The sequence below is a fragment of the Ovis aries genome, chromosome 4, assembly GCF_016772045.2.
Source record: "Ovis aries strain OAR_USU_Benz2616 breed Rambouillet chromosome 4, ARS-UI_Ramb_v3.0, whole genome shotgun sequence".
NCBI classification, from domain to species: domain Eukaryota; kingdom Metazoa; phylum Chordata; class Mammalia; order Artiodactyla; family Bovidae; genus Ovis; species Ovis aries.
Genome location: NC_056057.1, coordinates 116722262 through 116741373, shown reverse-complemented (window position 1 = coordinate 116741373; position 19112 = coordinate 116722262). Strand labels below are relative to the sequence as shown.

General features: G+C 45.5%; 1 protein-coding gene across 5 annotated transcripts in view; it reads right to left on the bottom strand.

The window, feature by feature from the left end:
* ACTR3B (actin related protein 3B) overlaps positions 1-18515 on the bottom strand; it is a 79090-nt gene extending 60575 nt beyond the window's left edge. For 4 of the 5 annotated variants that reach the window (XM_042249053.2, XM_015095460.3, XM_015095461.3 and 1 more), the window contains exon 1: positions 18384-18515. In XM_042249053.2, the coding sequence (XP_042104987.1) occupies positions 18384-18427 (44 nt within the window). In that variant the 5' untranslated portion in view covers positions 18428-18515. Of the gene's footprint in view, positions 1-8384; positions 8577-18383 lie in introns of all 5 variants that reach the window. The other variant, XM_060415218.1, reaches the window with a different exon arrangement.
* Positions 18516-19112: the final 597 nt, after the last annotated feature.

The following is a 19112-nucleotide window of genomic DNA, read 5'->3' as shown; positions in this document are numbered from 1 at the left end:
GCAAAACCAAGACCGGGAGGTGACTGGGGCTCAGATCATGAACTCCTTATTGCCAAATTCAGATTTAAGTTGAAGAAACTAGGGAAAACCACTAGGCCATGCAGGTATGACCTAAATCAAATCCCTTATGATTATACGGTGGAAGTGAGAAATAGATTTGAGGGACTAGATCTGATAGACAGAGTGCCTGATGAACTATGGACAGAGCTTTATAACACTGTACAGGAGGCAGTCATCAAAACCATTCCCAAGGAAAAAAAAAAAAAAAGCCAAAAGGCAAAATGGCTGTAAGGAGGCCTTACAAATAGCTGAGAAAAGAAGAGAAGCAAAAGGCAAAGGAGAAGAGGAAAGATATACCTATTTTAATGCAGAGTTCCAAAGAATAGCAAGGAGAGATAAGAAAGCCTTCTTCAGTGATTAATGCAAACAAATAGAGGGAAACAATAGAATGGAAAGTCTAGAGATCTCTTCAAGAAAGTTAGGTACCAAGGGAACATTTCATGCAAAGTTAGGCTCAATAAAGGACAGAAACGCTATGGACCTAACAGAAGCAGAAGATATTAAGAAGAGGTGGCAAGAATACACAGAAGAAATATACAAAAAAGATCTTCATGACCCAGATAACCATGATGGTGTGATCACTCACCTAGAGCCAGACATCCTGGAATTCGAAGTCAAGTGGGCCTTAGGAAGCATGACTGTGAACAAAGCTAGTGGAGGTGATGGAATTCCAGTGGAGCTATTTCAAACCCTAAAAGATGATGCTGTGAAAGTGCTGCACTCAGTATGCCAGTAAATTTGAAAAACTCAGCAGTGGCCACAGGATTGGAAAAGGTTAGCTTTCATTCCAATCCCAAACAATGTTCAAACTACTGCACAGTCGCACTCATCTCACACACTAGCAAAGAAATGCACAAAATTCTCCAAGCAAGGCTTCAACAGTACATGAACTGAGAACTTCCAGATGTGCAAGCTGGATTCAGAAAAGGCAGAGGAACCAAAGATCAAATTGCCAACATATGTTGGATCATAGAAAAAGCAAGGGAATTCCAGAAAAACATCTACTTCTGCTTTACGGACTAGCTAACATCTTTGACTGTGTGGATCACAACAAATTATGGGAAATTCTTAGAGATGGGAATATCAGACCACCTTCCCTGCCTCCTGAGAAATCTGTATGCAGGTCAAGAAGCAACAGTTAGAACCAGACAGGGAACAGTAGACTGGTTCCAAATTGGGAAAGGAGTACACCAAGGCTGTATATCGTCACCCTGTTTATTTAACTTATATGCAAAGAAGACCAAAGACATTGCTTAATATATTACACATTGTTTAATGAAGACAAAGACATTGTTTAATCTCTCCTTTACACTTGTGTCTGTGTAACAGGGTCATTTCAGAAACCAACCAAGCTTGAAACAAATACCGCTGACTCTCATAAACACAGGTTTGAACTGGGCAGGTCCACTTACAGGTGGATTTATTTTCAATAAATATACATAGAAGATCGTGTGCAAGACCTGTGTTCAAGTGGAGAGCCTATACTTACACAGCGTAAGATGACTGAAATTTAATATAAACTTAATAATGTGTTAGTTTTCTTATCCCTTGTGTTACTCCAAGGAGTCACATTATTGTACAGCATGACTGTCCCTCCACCCCCCAGTAACTGGAGAACCTGCAGATGGGGCTATCACTACAGGCGAGTGGCGGTATTTAAAATGCAACAGTGTTTCCAACTCTATAGGAATAGGGCTGTAATACTGTTTGCCATAAAAATTCTGGGACGATTCATTCCCCAGTGTAGAAGCTGGGCTACCAAGAAACTGTAACAGCAATTACACCTGGTTTCCATCACACTCTCTGCCTCCATGTTATCAATGCATGAACCACACTCTAAATAAATCTTAATTTCTTTACGTTTCATTACCTTTTCATTTTTGATGTCTACTGCTAACAACGCTGTTTTAAGTAATATAATATTGATGTAGGGACTGACAGATGATTCATCTTACGTACAGATGATGTAAACTTAGCAGTGTCAATAAATACAGTACACGACTGACTATAAAGAAAGCTGAGCACCAAAGAATTGATGCTTTTGAATTGTGTTGCTGGAGAAGACTCTTGAGAGTCCCTTGGGCAGGAAGGAGATCCAACCAGTCCATCCTAAAGGAAATCAGTCCTGAAAATTCATTGGAAGGACTGAACCTGAAACTCCAATACTTTGGCCACCTGATGGGAAGAACTGACTCACTGGAAAAGACCCTGATGCTGGGAAAGATTGAAGGCAGGAGGAGAAGGGGACAACAGAGGATGAGATGGTTGGATGGCATCACCAACTCGAAGGGCATGAGTTTGAGCAAGCTCCGGGAATTGGCGATGGACAGGGAAGCCTGGCGTGCTGCAGTCCATGGGGTCACAAAGGGTCGGATGTAACTGAACTGAACTAAACTGAAGGCTTCTGGTCAGCGGAAGACTATTAGTAGTTAAGTTTTGGGAGAGTCAAAAGTTACATGTAAATTTACAACTGTGCTGGGGTCGGTGCCCCTAACCGCAGTGTTGTCCAAGTGTCAGCTGTACAGAAAAATGCTAACATTTATTAAAATTAGGTGCTAAGTATCACTCATGTCTGTTATATTACTTTTTATATTTCTGAAAGGCAACAGAGTGTACTGGACTGGTTGAGGCCATGCGCTCTGGCACCAGACTGCCTGAGCTCAAACCCCAGCTCTCTCATTCGCCAAACGGGTCTCTCTGTGCCTCAGTTTCTCCATCTGTAAAAGCGGGGTCATAACGCAGCCCACCACTTCCTAGGGGTGGTAAGCTAATGCATTAAAAGTATAAACAGAAAGAGAACACGCGTGACAGCAGCGCTCTCTATATTTTCCATCTGCCTACTACTACTTCTATGTGTGATTCAGTTCAGTTCAGTAGCTCAGTTGTGTCTGACTCTTTGCGACCCCATGGACTGCAGCACGCCAGGCCTCCCTGTCCATCACCAACTCCCGGAGCTTGCTCAAACTCATGTCCATCGAGTCGGTGATGCCATCCAACCATCTCCTCCTGTCCTCCCCTTCTCCTCCTGCCTTCAATGTTTCCCAGCATCAGGGTCTTTTCAAATGAGTCAGTTCTTCGCATCAGGTGGCCACAGTATTGGAGTTTCCGCATCAGCATCAGTCCCTCCAATGAATATTCAGGATTGATTTCCTTTAGGATGGACTGAAATACTTCCTAAATTAACTTAAAAAAAAAAAAAGTTTCCAAAGCCGTTACGCTCATGTGTCCCAAACCACAGCGCTCAGTGTTTCTGCTGTGCCCACTCTGAACACCACAGACATGCTCAAGTGTGAAGTGGAGGAGATAAAATGCACCACCAGTGACACGAAAGATGCCAAGTGTCCTTCAACAGCTGTGTCTCATCCCCATCTCCAAGCTGTGTGTCCTGAAATCATGAACAGCAGCCCACCGTGGCCAAAGGTCAGGCTGGACAAATGGACACGGCCCTTTTGAAGCCCACAGCTCTAACATTCCACCCTCTACGGATGATGCCGCCACCGCGTGCCGCCCGGCAACAGTTGCCAGGGTGTTCGGGGTCTGAAGTCACTGCGCTGAGATGGCACAGCCCTCACAGGAGGCCTCTGTCACAGAGTCACATGGGTACCGGGCAGCAGTAACATGCTGCAAGCAATGATCTCCAAAACCAACACGAAGAGACTATTAACAGGTGCAGGGACTAACCACTAGGAGGTCTTCCCTCCTCACCTTCCCGGCAAAACCAAAACCTTTATTTAAAAAAAACAACACTGGCAAGAGCACAAATTACTCAGATCCCTTTATGGTACTTCAACATCTTTATAAACTCTCCTGTGCTAATTTTGACACATCATCAAACACAGTTGAGGTTTTCTTACTTTGAACACTCACAATGTAAGGAACATCTTATAAGATTTTTTAAGAGACCTTCAAATTTTAAATTTCAACAAAATCTTCATCAACGCAGGTCCATGTGGAACCTCAATGAGACCCTATTCAATAGAATGTCTGTACATGTAACTAACACGTGGTCCTCGTACAGTTCTCTCCTAGAAGGACAACCCAGTGTCGGACTGGCATGCCCCATTAGAGATGATGTGACTACAGCCCAGCTTCACAAAAACCATCGAGCAGAACACAACTCTTATAATAGGGAAGGTGTTCTAGACACCATCATGCAAAGATACATTCCAACCAGCCTGCTAGCTAGAAGCTATGTAGTAGGCACATATGAGGATATGGCGGGGGCGGCGGGGAGGGAAGCACGGTCCTGGTCCTCAAAATGCTCCCCAAAATGCTCACCCGTTAGATGCAGACATAGAAAACACACTTACGACGGTCAAAGGGGAGAGGGAAAGGAGGATAAATCAGGAGCTTGGGATTCTCAGACACACACGACTGTGCACGAAACAGTAACAGCAAGGTCCTACTGTACAGCATGGGGAACTGTATCCAACATCTTGCAACATCTACAACAGCACAGAATCTGAAAAACAACGCGTGTGTAACCGAGTCACTTTGCTGCACACCAGAAACTAACACGACATCGTAAATCAACTATGCTCCGCACGCTCAGTCCCGTCCGGCTCTGCGGCCCGTGGACTGTAGCCCCCAGGCTCCTCTGTCCATGGGACTCTCCAGGCAGGAATACTGCAGTGGGTTGCCATTTCCTTCTCCAGGGGATCTTCCTGACCCGGGGATCGAACCCAAGTCTCTCGCATCTCCTGCTTCGGCAGGCAGGTTCTTCACCACTAGCACCACCTGAGAAGCCCTATATTTCAATTTTAAAAAAGAAAAATGTCATGTAAAAATAAATAAATTTTTTAAAAACCATGCAATAAATGATGAGAATTAAGTTTTTTAAAAAAAAGGTCACCTGTCAGAAACACGACTTTGATTGTGCTTCTCACAGTAGCATGGCCTACACTATCTGGCAGGTGAGTTTCAGATTATCTGGGAAAGCTTCTGGAAAGAAAGTACCAACCCTGACTGACCGGATCACCTGGGAAGCTTCTGAAAAATGCAGATTTCCAGGGCCTGTCCCAGAGCCACAGAGAAGGTACCTGGATTTTTGTATTTTAAACATCCCCATCCTTCCTCCCCACCACCCTCAGCCACGGTTCTGAAGAGCAACCAGGGCAGGAATCACTGACTCAACTATGTATTATTACACACAGTCATCTCTGCGTTTTTATAAAATGCAAGCTCCCCAGCCTCATGCCCACGTCCTAGCAAAAAAAGAGACAAGAATCAGCAACTTTCCTACCAGTAACAAGTAAGACTATATGCTGGATGGAAAGATGCTATTCAAAACAGCAGCAACACAGAATAACATAACCCCTGAGAATAAGACATATGACGGGAAGAACACTCCATATACAAGGAGACAGAGACAGACCTCACTCACATAGGAAGAGTCAACAGGTTTAAAAGGAGCATCACATATTATCACTAAACTCACCTATAAATTTAATGTGAAACCATTCAAAATCTGGGCCAATACTGAAGAAGGTGGTAGTAAACTTTACACTGAAAATTACACTTAACTTTACAATTAAAAAGTTGAAGTCTCATTATAAGGAGAAGTTTCATCTTATTTATCAATACTGTAAATGCATACACCATTTTATCCAAATAGTTTTAAATGCATATACCCTAATGTCCAAATAGCACATTTCTAGGAATTTACCCCACTGAAGCACTCTTACATGTATAAAAAGAAATGCACAAAAAATGTTCTCTGCAGCAGTATAACAGGAAAACAGCAACAACAAAAACTGGAAACACTCAAATGCCATCCACAGAGGATAAATTAAATAAATATATTGCAATCATTCAATAAAATGCTACACAATCACCAAAAGTGAAGCAGACATGTTACTGGTCATATATAAATATACTTCGAAAATAGTTGACCCAAAAAATGAATCGGTCAACAGACAAATCGAAGAGGAAATTCAAAAGATACCTTGAGACAAATGACAAGGAAAGCACGGTCACCCACAACCTGTGGGACGCAGCGAAAGCGGTTCTTAGAGGGAGGCTCATAGTGGCAACAGCTGCAAGGCAGCACGCACTCCCACCGCAGGGAGTTAAACAGGGCCCGCAGTGCCGGGTTCCAAGCGCGGCCCTAGCTCTGGGACTTCAGGAAGTGAAGGAATCCCTCCAGCTTCTGCTTCTTCATTAGTGCAAGGGAATAACAAGCCCCTGGTGTTGCCGTTTAGCTGCTCAGTCACGTCTGACTCTCCGTGACCCCATACCCTGTAGCCCACCAGGCTCTCTGTCCCTGGGATTTCCCAGGCAGCAATACTGGAGCCGGCCGCCATTCCCTTCTCCACAGATCATCCTGACTGGGGGACTGAACCGGCATCTCCTGCACTGCAGGTGGATTCTTTACCACTGAGCCCCCAGGGAAGCCCAATATCAATCCCTACCTCAACGCTAAATGTGACTGACCGTTTCTAAAAAATATCTCCTAATCCAAAAAGTAAAAGGATCTCATAGTCAATAATTTCATTCAACTGCTGAATTAGTTAACATATAGTCACCAACTGTATTTCTTCCATGAACTGCCCGTAAATAAGTTTTCTATTGGACTTTTGGTATCATCAACTTGTGTAAACTTTTACACACTGAGGGCTCCCTGGTGGCTCAGATGGTAAAGTGTCTGCCTGCAACATGGAAGACCTGGGTTCAATCCCTGGGTGGGAAGATCCCCTGGAGAAAGGGAATGGCAACCCACTCCAGTATTCCTGCCTGGAGAATCCCATGGACAGAGGAACCTGGTGGGTTATAGGCCAAGCGGTCACAAGAGTCGGACACGACTGAGCGACTTCACTTTACACACTGAGGATATAATGTTTGCTCACATATATTACTAATTTTTCTGAATTTGTGGTTTACCTGCAATTATACATTTTCTGAAAGATAATCATTTAAACAATTTAGATGATCAAATCTACCAATTATTTTCCTGAACAATTTCCTTTGCAGTTTCTACTTTGAAAGTCTCTCCCTACACTCATCTCCCTTCCAGTTCTGTGAACATCCGATATACCCATACATGAAGAGATATAGCAGTCAGATTCCCCCAAGCATGTGTACATGAAGAATTAAGATTGACAACTTTCACATTAAAAGGCTTTGTTTAATGTTTATCTGAAAACTATTTTCCCAAAGGAAGCAGCCAAGCATCAATCTCAAAACACATAAACCCTGCTTACAGACAGCAGTCTTCCCAGACACAGAGCCACCTTCGAGCACCCCGGACCCGAAGCCTCTTCTCATTCGGAAACCTGAACAGACCGAAGATACAGAAACAGAACCAAGGGCTGCATAAGGCAGGACCAAGAGAGACAACTCTGCCTGCTAACCCAGTACGTTCTTGCACTTCAAACTTCCAAACATGCTCACAAGGTGCCTTGAGAAGTCTCGCTCCCACTCCGACACCCACCCACCCATTTCGCCTTCCATTCTATTCTCGTGTAGCCTCCAATGTCCCTGTCTGCAAACACAACACATCCTTATTCACCCCGGACATTTTAAAAGGTCCTTGTGCAAAGCTTCTTCCTCTCCCCGCGTTACAGGCCCCTCTCCGCACAGCAGTGACTGCCTGCAGTGAGGAGGGCTGACCTGCCCAGTGTCAGCTCCACGCACTCACATACATCCCTCCCACAGCCCTGCGTCTAGAGCAGGTGAGTGTCAGCTCCACCGATTGATGTTTGAAAGTGGAAATGTCACATCTTAAAACAGCGTTTTTAAAACTGTATCCAGGACAGAGGCTCTTTTGTGTGAGACCCCTTATGAGGTCCAGTCTTAAACCCCTAATTCAACCAGAATAGCCCTACCCACTCCTAAGATGTTCTGTTTAAAATAAAAAAAAAAAAGTGACTACACTGCCTCAGAGCATGACTTTGATAAAACTAAAATTGTTCCCAGATCTTAATGATAGTGTTCTAGATAATACACACTCCACACACTGTATACTGCAAAAATTAATATATAATCATCATCAAGTTCTTCAAACATTCCTTGGGTTGTCATATAGAAAATGGTAGTTTCTGTTTACAGGACACAGTTAAATATGTAAGTTCAAATTGATTATTTTATATAAATCCAATACTCTTCGTTTTTCTTTTTCTCTATTTGGTCTGTAAATCTTACATTACCCAATATATACGCCCACTTCTTCTACGTGCTAAGCCGCTTCAGTCGTGTCCAACTCTTTGTGACCCCAGGGACTGTACCCACCAGGCTCCTCCATCCATGGGACTCTCCAGGCAGGAACACTGCAGTGGGTTGCTGTGCCCTCCTCCAGGGGATCTTCCCGACCCAGGGATGGAACTCACATCTCTCACGTCTCCCTCGTCGGCAGGCAGGTTCTTTACCACAAGCACCACCTTTGCTCCATGTCTGGTAAATGTAATATCGTGAGCTGTGGCCTCTTTATGGGTTTGGGGCATTATCAAGTGAATTCTGACTTGCAGGGTAAAACAGTAGACTAAACACGTGATCTCATTTCACTCTGTCCCGAAGTCCCACTAAAATCAAAACAGAACGATCCTTTCTAAGACGAAGAAACCACAACAGGGAGAAAAGAAGAGGCGGCACCTGCAGGAATCGGGCCCTGGGCAGCTGAGGATCAGCCTAACTGCCCTGGGGACGTCTGAAAACCGGCCCCACACCCCGGGGACCCTGAAGAAAGGCCCCACGACAGGCGGCTGCACAGGGCCCTGTGCATCCAGGACTGAAGGGCCCAAAACACGGGCCAAGATGAGCGTGCCCCACCCCGCACCAGCGGGGGCTGCTCTTCCCCAACCCCCGAGTCCCCACAAGCTGACTCTGGGTGTGCAAAGCGAGACTCGGAGCGTGAAGCAAGGTCACCTGCCTGGGCAAGTCCGGGAACCGCTCTGAGAATTACCCGACTGAACACAGAAAACCCTGACAGCTGAGACGTGCTCCCTGCCCCCAGCCCGGCTCTCACAACACAGACCCCGCCCTCCAGGCAGAGGGTCAGCAGTGTACTCTCTGGGGAAACCGACCAGCTCAAGAGGAAAGACCCGAAGACCATTAAGACAGAAGCTATTCCAACAACAATCCACCTGTGGTGGTGAGGGTGGCGGCTTAGTAGCCAAGTTGTGTCCAACTCTTGCGATCCCCTGCAGCCCGCCAGGCTCCTCTGTCCTTGGGATTCTCCAGGCAAGAAGACTGGAGTGGGCTGCCATTTCCTTCTCCAGGGGATCTTCACGACCCAGGAATCGAACCCAGTCTCCTGAATTGGAAAGGCAGACGATTTACTGAGCTATTTACTGAGGGAAGCCACCTGTATCACCTGCCAGGTCTACAGACCTGATCTATGCCATAAGGCAGGGCTTCCCTGGTGGTGCAGTGGATAAGATCCTGCCTGCCAATACAGGGGACGCGGGTTTGATACCTGGCCCGGGAAGATCCCACAAGCTGTGGAGCAACTAAAACCTGTGTGCCGTGACTACCGAGCATACGCACTCAGTGCTGAGAGCCGGTGCTCCGCAACGAGAGGCCACTGCCACGAGAAGCCCTCGCACCGCAACCAGAGAGCAGCCCCCAGAGCAGCGAAGACCCAGCACAGCCAAAAATAAATACACAAACCTTTAATTCATTAAAAAATAAGGCAGCAGTAACTTTCACAGCACAAGAAGAAATAAACAAGAAACACACTAAAGACAGGAACACCTAAGACATCATTCTCAGTTAAAGACCAGTAAGTGGACCCTGATGCTGGGGAAGAGCGAAGGCGGGTGGAGAAGGGGACAGCAGAGGATGAGATGGCTGGATGGCATCACCGATGCTATGGACTTAGGTTTGAGCAAGCTCCGGGAGTTGGTAACGGACAGGGAGGAGGGTGTGCTGCAGTCCATGGGGTCGCAAAGAGTTGGACACAACTGAGCGACTGAACTGAGGTGGACAAAAATAAGCAGAAGGCCTCAACAACATCATTAATAAGATAGCTCATACAGATATACTCAGAACTCAGAAAACATCAACAGGGAATATACCTCTTCTGAAGTACATAGAGAACAGTCACAAAACTGCCCATATCTGAGGCTCAGTGAAGTCTACAGAAGAGAATATAAATAGCACTCTGACCATAATGTAATTAAACTAGAATCAAAAACAAAATTTGAAAAGGCCCTTTTACTTGAAAAGTTTCAAACGTACTAGTATAGAAATACTGAGTTAAGAGGGAAATTCAAAAGAAAAACGCAGAAATTTCTTGAAAATGGTAACGATAAACTATACCCAAATCCCAGTAAGGGACACACACAGGTAAAGACAGCAGAGCTGGGGCGGTCCAGTGCTAACAGTTCGCCTTCCAACACAGGGGGTGCGGGCTCCATGCCTGGTCAGGAAGCTAAGATCCTACAAACCCCCCAGCCAAAACACCAAGAGGAGAAACAGACACAATACTGTAACAAATTCAACACTTTAGAAAATGGTTCACATCCAGAATAAATCTTAAAGACTTAACAGCCAAATCTTCACAGCATCAACTGCCTATTCAATACACAGGGAAAATTAAAATGAATTTAATATCCAACTCAAAACAAAGAAAAGGAAAGCAGAGGAGATAAAAGTAGAAATAAATGAATCAAAAAAACAGAAAAATAATAGAATCTGTGAACCCCAAAGCTTATCTTTTAAAAATAAAAAAAAGATCCACAACACAGCCGTATTATTAGCTAAGCCCTGAGGAAAAACGGATGAAGACAAGACAGATAAATGTGAGTGACAAGGGGAAAACATAACCATAAAAACAGAGGTTTTTGAAAATCATGGCTACTCTATACATAAATTTGAAAAATTTAGAAAAAACATGATTGTTTTTAGACAAATACAACATAATCAAAATTGATTTGACTCGAGATGGGGCATCTAACCAGCCTCAGAAGAACTACAAAGAGGAGCAGTGAAATTCTACCAAGACCTTAAAACTCAGATAATCCCAAAATTACTTAAACTACCCCAGAGCACAGAGAAAGAAAGAAAACTTCTTCCTTTGTTTCAGGAAGACAGTGTAACACTGACCCCACACTCTGACAAAGAACTCACCCGAAAACTAAGCTATAATGCATGCTAAGTTCAAAGGGAAAACCTAAATAAAGCCTTAACAGAGCCTACCTACGCATCAAAAAATAAGGCATCATGGTCAAGGAGGCATTCTTACGAAATGCAGGAGTGCTTCACCATCAGGAAATCCACTACGTGAACTAAGAAAGAAAGCCGCACGTCCCATTTATGATAAAGACATCGTGTGACACGCAACACGCATCCGTGCTTTCACATTCCGAAACAGCAGTTGAGAGACACTTCCTAACATATTTGGATAGCTTTCTTAACATGTATTTGTACAGGTGTACATATACACACAAACAGCAGCCCAAAGCCTGCATCTTCCTTATTGTACAAACACCAGAAACGACCCCACTAAAATAAGAACAAAAGGATGGCGCGCACCAGCTCCGCTCCGCTCCCTGTTCGGAGGCAAAGGCCACTGCAGCGTGTCAGAGTGAGCAGAGCTCCTAAAAATGGGAAGGAAGAACCACCTCTCTAAGCCCGTGACAAAATTCTCCATCTGGAAAACCCTAAAGATGAGGGGAAAAAAGTCACTCAAACAATAAGAATCACTTAGTATTTTAGTAAAGAAGCAGATAAAATGAATGCCTTTAATATAGTGAAGAGAAACAGAAAATAGAATGGAAGAGAAAACGTCATTTACAATAACCAAAAAGAAAATCACATAACTGGGTGACTAACAAGAAAGCTACCTGAGGTAAACACAATATTCCTACAAGGCGCAAAATAGACTTGCACTGACGGAGAGAATACACCATATTCTCCGATGGGAACACAGTGTCAGAAATACAACAGCCCTCACTAACATATGAGTGTAACGCAACCCAAGTCAAAATACCATCAGCAGTTTCCCCCGGAACGAAACGAAGAAACTGCATGTAAAGTCCATCTGGAGAAATAACAAGGAAGACTAGACTGGAAAACACTTTTTACAAGATGAGGTGGAGAAACGTGCCTGGTGCTCCAGTGCTTACGGCTGTGTGCTCCCACAGCAGGGGGCCTGGGCTTGATTCCCGTTCAGGGAGCAGCCCACATGCTCCAACTGACCCCAAGGGAAGCAACTAAGACTCAGCACGGCCAAATAAATATATTTTTTTTAATATGAGGTGGATACATGTATATGTATGGTTGAGTCCCTTCACTGTTCACCGGAAACCATAGCAACACGGTTAACTGGCTATACCTCCACACAAAATAAAAAGTTCAAAAAAAAAAAAGAAGACTAAAAAGTCCAAACGATATTATTTGACAATAATAATTTTTTTACAGTGAACTCAGTGATTTATTTCTCTGGATGATTTACTCTCAAATTAAGTAAGAGTCATATATACTCTTAAAAATGAGGTGGCTGGGACACCGACCTCCTCAGATATGACGTCATAAAGCCTCAGGAGTTAAACTCAGTGATGCTGCCATATAAGCAGCCAGGTTCAGGCACCCAAAACGAGTCCAGAAATAAACAACCGCACAGACCAATGCCGTACGCAATGAGAGTGGTATCTTCAAGCAGTGCTTTGCTATGCTTTTTGTTTTTCATAAATGAGGCTGAGATAAACGGGGCAGCCAGAAGGAAAGAAGACAGAACTGGCTCCGACGAGGTCCATTCCTCATACGCCATCCCAAGATAAATTTCAAGTGGAACAGAGATTTATATAAAATCCGGGAATGGGGAGGGGGAACACCCATCTTAACTATGATTCAAAATCCAGCAACAATAAGGGAAAGATAAATAAACCTACTGCTTTAAAAAAAAAAATCTTCGTATGGCAAAAGATAAACGATACATAGGGAAAATGTATTTGCAACTTGTATCACAAAGGGCTGATGCCTCTGTATGCAGGAAAGAGGCCTCAGACTGCTCTCCCTACCAAGGTGAAGGTGAAGGTTTGCTTGTAAGTTTGGCTTCTAAAAAGCCTCTTGATTGAAAGTGAAAGAGGAGAGTGAAACAATACAGTATTGTAAAGTAAAATAAAGTAAAAATAAAAATAAAAAAAATTAAAAATTAAAAAAAAAAAAAGAAAACGAAGATCATGGCATCTGGTCCCATCACTTCATGGGAAATAGATGGGGCAACAGTGGAAACAGTGTCAGACTTTATTTTGGGGGGCTCCAAAATCACTGCAGATGGTGACTGCAGCCATGAAATTAAAAGACGCTTACTCCTTGGAAGAAAAGTTATGACCAACCTAGATAGCATATTCAAAAGCAGAGACATTACTTTGCCAACAAAGGTCCATCTAGTCAAGGCTATGGTTTTTCCTGTGGTCATGTATGGATGTGAGAGTTGGACTGTGAAGAAAGCTGAGTGCCGAAGAATTGATGCTTTTGAACTGTGGTGTTGGAGAAGACTCTTGAGAGTCCCTTGGACTGCAAGGAGATCCAACCAGTCCATTCTGAAGGAGATCAGCCCTGGGATTTCTTTGGAAGGAATGATGCTAAAGCTGAAGCTCCAGTACTTTGGCCACCTCATGCAAAGAGCTGACTCATTGGAAAAGACTCTGATGCTGGGAGGGATTGGGGGCAGGAGGAGAAGGGGACGACCGAGGATGAGATGGCTGGATGGCATCACCGACTCGATGGACGTGAGTTTGAGTGAACTCCGGGAGTTGGTGATGGACAGGGAGGCCTGGCGTGCTGCGATTCATGGGGTTGCAGAGTCGGACACGACTGAGCGACTGAACTGAACTTGGCCTCGGGCTGGCATCTGGGAACTTAAGATTTCAGAAGAGTTCCCACCATGCCCCAAATACAGTGGATGCTGAACACCTGCTTTCCTCTGGGGCTGGAATTTTGGTTTGTGCCAGGCAGAAGGTGCCACAACCAGCCCCCCAAGAGAAACTCTGAGCACCGAGCGTCTAAGGAGCTTCCCCAGTGAACAGGGTCTCACACACGTCACACTGGATGTCAGTGACTCCACTGAGAAAGGACTCGGGATGCCCGCAGCTGGCTCCCTCAGACTCCGCCCCACGCGCCTTTCTCCTTGGCTGTTTTTGCGCTTACCTTTTCACTGTCATCCTGGGATTGTTCTCAGCAAATCTCTGAACCTGGCAGTGGCCTGTGAGACCCTCAACACACCCTAATCCACAAAGAGCTTCCAAAACTAAAGCAGCAAAAGGCCGAAGGCCTGCAGAAACACGGGCTAGAGAAATGAAGACAGAAAACGGAAATGCAGGTGCCACTTCATCACGTGGAAGGACGCTCATCTTCCCACATAATAAGAAATTCAAATTAAAACGATATCATTTCCCACCTTCCAGATTGGTTAAAAAAATTTTTAAAAAAAACTTCTTTAACTGGGCAATTACAGAGATGAGTCTGTAAGAAGACGTAAGCACTGTCACATGTCGCTGGCGAAGACACACACTCTGGGGTGGGATCCGACACGATCCAGCAAAAGTACCTTATGACTCAGAAGTCCCACTTCTAGAAACCTGTCTCAGAGATGCTCCAGGAAAAAAAAAGTGAAAAAAGACAAGTGCACAGCACTGACTCCACTGCAGTCTTTCATAAAAACAAAATGCTCAAAAATTGATGGGGAAATGTCTCAAGATGACCAGAAACAGCCTGAATGGGGCTTCTACTCCTGGACAGCTAAAGCACGGAAACAAGGGATGGCAGTGAGAAGTCATGAACCATCGAATGTAGTAAGAATCACATAAGGAACTCCGAAAATCGTGACCCATACAGATGATAAGTAAAAGGGAGTTACTGGAAAGGGCACCCTTTTTGTAAAAATGTTAACTAAAAAATGTAGATAATACGCGAGTGTAAAACACACACACAGTTTTGCAACCGCTGTAATCATTAGTTAGAACAAGAATACCACCAATGGACACTAAAACTAATGGGTAAAACTCTTAAGGCAGAACAAGGTATTTACACAATCTCCTAACCTCTCTCCACAAAAGACGTGAATTCCAAAGGAGAAAACGGTGACCACGGAGCGAGAAATCTAGTGGACGGCACTGTATCCAATGATCCAAGTGAACTTCATCAACTGCCTTAAGCCCCCTGATAAGAGGAGTTAAGTTCTAGGGAGATGGCAGACTGCACAGAAATGATATTAGCAACACTGTATTGTTATATACTTGAAAGTTGCCAAGACAAGTGGATCTCAGATTACAAGAAAAGGGTATTTACAATGACAGGATGGAGGTGTTAGTAATGGAATATGACAATCTTTCCACAATATACAAACACACCAAATCAAACGTTGTAACCTTAGACTTATGCAATGTAATATGTCAATTACTTCTCAATAAAGCTGGCTGCGGGGAGGGGGCGGGGAGCTTCTGATTTGATGCACTAAGAAGCTCTGGCATAACTTCTCTGGTACCCCTGACAAAAACGCACACCCTGTGTCTACGTAAGGAAACACCAGACAAGTGTAAACTGAGCAGCATTACCCGTAACAACTGGCTGCCAAAAATACCACCATCCGGAAAGACTAGAAAAAGGCTAAGGAGCTGGCCCAGGGAAACGAGACTAAAAAGACATGGTGACAAGCAAACACAGTGTACGGTGCTGGATGAGGGCGGAGAGCTGAGCGTCCAGAGACACAGAGAGACCATTCACGGCATCCAGACTGCAGAGCAGGTAACACAGAGCAGCATAAACGTTAGTTTCTGGTTCTGATCACTGGTCTGTGAACGCATGTTCTCATAAAGGATATACTGAAGTACCCTGGTGTAAACAGCAGGATGGCTGCAACTCACAAACAGTTCAGAAAGATAATAACGCATAAAGTATACAGAGAACAATAAAGCAAATGTTAGTAGTTAGAATGCTGGATGGAGACTATATAGCATTTTCTTGGTACTCTTCTTGCAGCTTTTCAGTAGATTTGAACTTTCTCAAAATAAGTTTAAAGAATACAAAAATCTTCAGAACTACAAGTTCAGTTAAGAAAAGTGAGGCTATTCTCTGAACACTCTGGAGCCCAGTAACTCACTTAAGTGGACGAAGCTTCATCTGTGGAGCAGGCAGAGCTGTGGTCCATGTCATCCCACCCCCAAGAACACGTGTGCTCACCAAGCTGGTCTCAGGGTTTACTAGATGAGGCCAGGCTCCCAGGATGAAATTTATTTGCTATTTTTAAAAAGCACCATTGAGTATACTGTCTACTCAATCATAAATGTCCACTATCAGTGTGAATCTTTCTTTTAGAATTTAGTACTAGAGAAAGCTCTTTCGCCTGAGAAACAGGTATTTCTCTTCTTCCCTGATGACAGGAATTACATAACTGACGATGACTCTCTCATAATCTTGTCATACAGGAAGGCCAAGCTTGAGACCAACCAGCTGCACTGTGGGCCTACAGTTTAAGGTGATTTTCCAGGCCTGTTCCTTTCTTCGGTCCTAGTTATATTTATCTGCATTTTATCCCTTTTTATCCCATTTTGAGTTAAAGGTCAATCCAAAGTCACTTGGCTCTGCAGGACATATAAGAAGCAGTAATATGCTTAAATAAACTTGGGCTCTTCCAGGCTCCTCCTCCTGGCCACACACTGGACACTGGAAATTCCTGACTGACCATCACCGTTCCCACAAAAGACTATGTCCATGTGAAACCCACTGGCAGGATCCCTGGCCACTATTTCTAGTCCTGACACAACGCCTACAACAGCCTGAAGACGATACATAACTTGGGGCCAGAAGACAAAGATATCCTGAAGTTATACCGCCACGTGAGATACCACCTACCTCAGACGGTCATAACTGAGCACCACACTTTGGTATTTATAGCAAGAATGATGAGTAAGGCTCCCAGCTTACTAATATTAAAGGTATGACAAACCCTGTGGGCACATTTTGTTGCTTCTACCAAGAAATACTTTGTATTTCAACAGTTTTATAAGACCAAAACCACAAAAACCTCACGTGCAAATGTGGGGATGAAAGATTCTTTGACCAGCTGCCTTCTCTCCTGACACAACCAGACCTCAGGTGGGTGTGGGGTGAATACCAGATGGTGGGAGGAGATGCATAAGGAAGCCAGTATTTGGGGGTGGGGGTGTTCCTATCAACACTGCTTTTGGCTCAGGTTCTGGGTAGCAAAACAACTACTGAAATAAAGAGCCCCAAAACTTCTGGTACAACGTGTATCTCTGAAAGGAAAATTAATATATGCAAAGAAGCAGTTTTTTCCAGATTGTAACCACTCCTTTTTCTGCAGCAAAAGGAAAGAACAATCCGTAGGAGATGGACTGTAGCAAATTAAGGAAGACACCCCCACAAGGTTGTCAAGGAAACTGAACCAAGTGCGTTTCTCTACAGAGAAGAATCAAGGCTACCGTGAACGTGCCATGGAATATTCTGTGGCAAAAAATGACTAAAATCCCCTCTTGAAAAATCTTTCTAAGAGGCTAAACTTACTTCTGGGCTATTTTATTAAGCACTTCACCTACAGTGCAAGCAGGCAAGCTTGACTTTCTAAACCAAAACCTAAATGGATTCAGCGAGCACCTTCCTAAAAATGATCGGAGCCTGGGCCACTGGAAAGGACCGGGAGATTTCCGAAGGGTCTCTTTGGCATATCCCAACATCAAAAGAAGCAATCACGGCCCACAAGTAACGGGCTGGGGGCGGGGGGCAGACATAGAAACTATACTACCACCAACAGCCTTTCCCACATTTTGGTTTTTCTGTTTTTCAAAATGGAGCCTTTTTTAACATTTTTAAGTGCAAAGGCAACTCTAGGCAAACTAAAGCAAGACCTTAGCCTGACTGAACCATTCAATACTGGAAGAGGACAGAGTAGGCTGCAAACACACACACGCACGCACACACACACACACACACACACACACACTTTTTTTTAAAGATGTCAACTTGGGAGACGGTTGTAAAAACCTCCCACAAGTAAGTGATAAAGAAGCCCTATCAGGGAGGAGAAATGGCATGCGCTTAGGGACCCAGGACGAGGGCCACTTTTGAAGAGAAGGCAGGGGCGCCGTGAGGCAGGCGGAAGGCGAGGGAACGGCAGCGGGGTGCGCAGCCCGCACCCCCGGGAGGCGTACGGGTCCCGGGGAGCCCCGGCCGAGCGCAAGGAGGAGGCGGGGAGGCCACGTCTCCCCTCGGCTCCCTCCCCAGCAAGGTGAGTGAGTCAGGGGGCCCCTGGACAGGTGAGGGCCGCGACCCGGGCCCGGGGCACCCCAGGTGAGACCAGGGGGCCGGGCCGCGGGGCAGGCAGGGGCAGGCGCGCCGGGGCCGGAGCGGGCGCCCGCGGCTCTTACCCGGTGCCGCAGTCCACCACGCAGGGAGGCAGGGAGCCCGCCATGCTCGGCCCACGCGGCCGGCTCCGGAGGCTCCCCGGATCGCCGGCCCGCTCGCCGCCCCGCGCCACCGCCGGGCTCCCGGGAGCCTCCGCAGCGCCGCCGCCGGGAGCCCGGATGCTCGCCGCCGGCACACGTGACGCCCCGCCCACCCCCGCCTGGCCAATCACTACGATGACACGCCCTGTCCCCGCCCCCGGCCGCCCGCCATCTTTAGTGCTGGCAGCGGGGCCTCGTTCCCTGTACGTCCCACCTCGCTGCGGGAGAGGCTTTGAGCTCTTCTGACTTACCGTGGACTTGACCCCGAAGCCTGACTCCTCATCCTTTTAAGTCTCCTCTCAGATGTCACCTTCTCAAGGAAGCTGTCCCTGCTCATCTGCTAGGTGCCCCCTCACCCCCCTGCACCTTACTCACTATCTCAACAATCTATTGCTTTGCTTCACAACATTTGGAGCAAATTTATACCGTGTGTATATATTTATTTGTACTCCTATAGCAGGCTATAGGCTCCGCTAGATACGGCTCCTGAATGTCTTCCCACTGATGACAAGGATGCGCAGCAGAGTACTTGGTGCATTCATGCTGCTGCTGCTGCTAAGTCGCGTCAGTCGTGTCCGACTCTGTGCGACCCCATAGACGGCAGCTCACCAGGCTCCCCCGTCCCTGGGATTCTCCAGGCAAGAACACTGG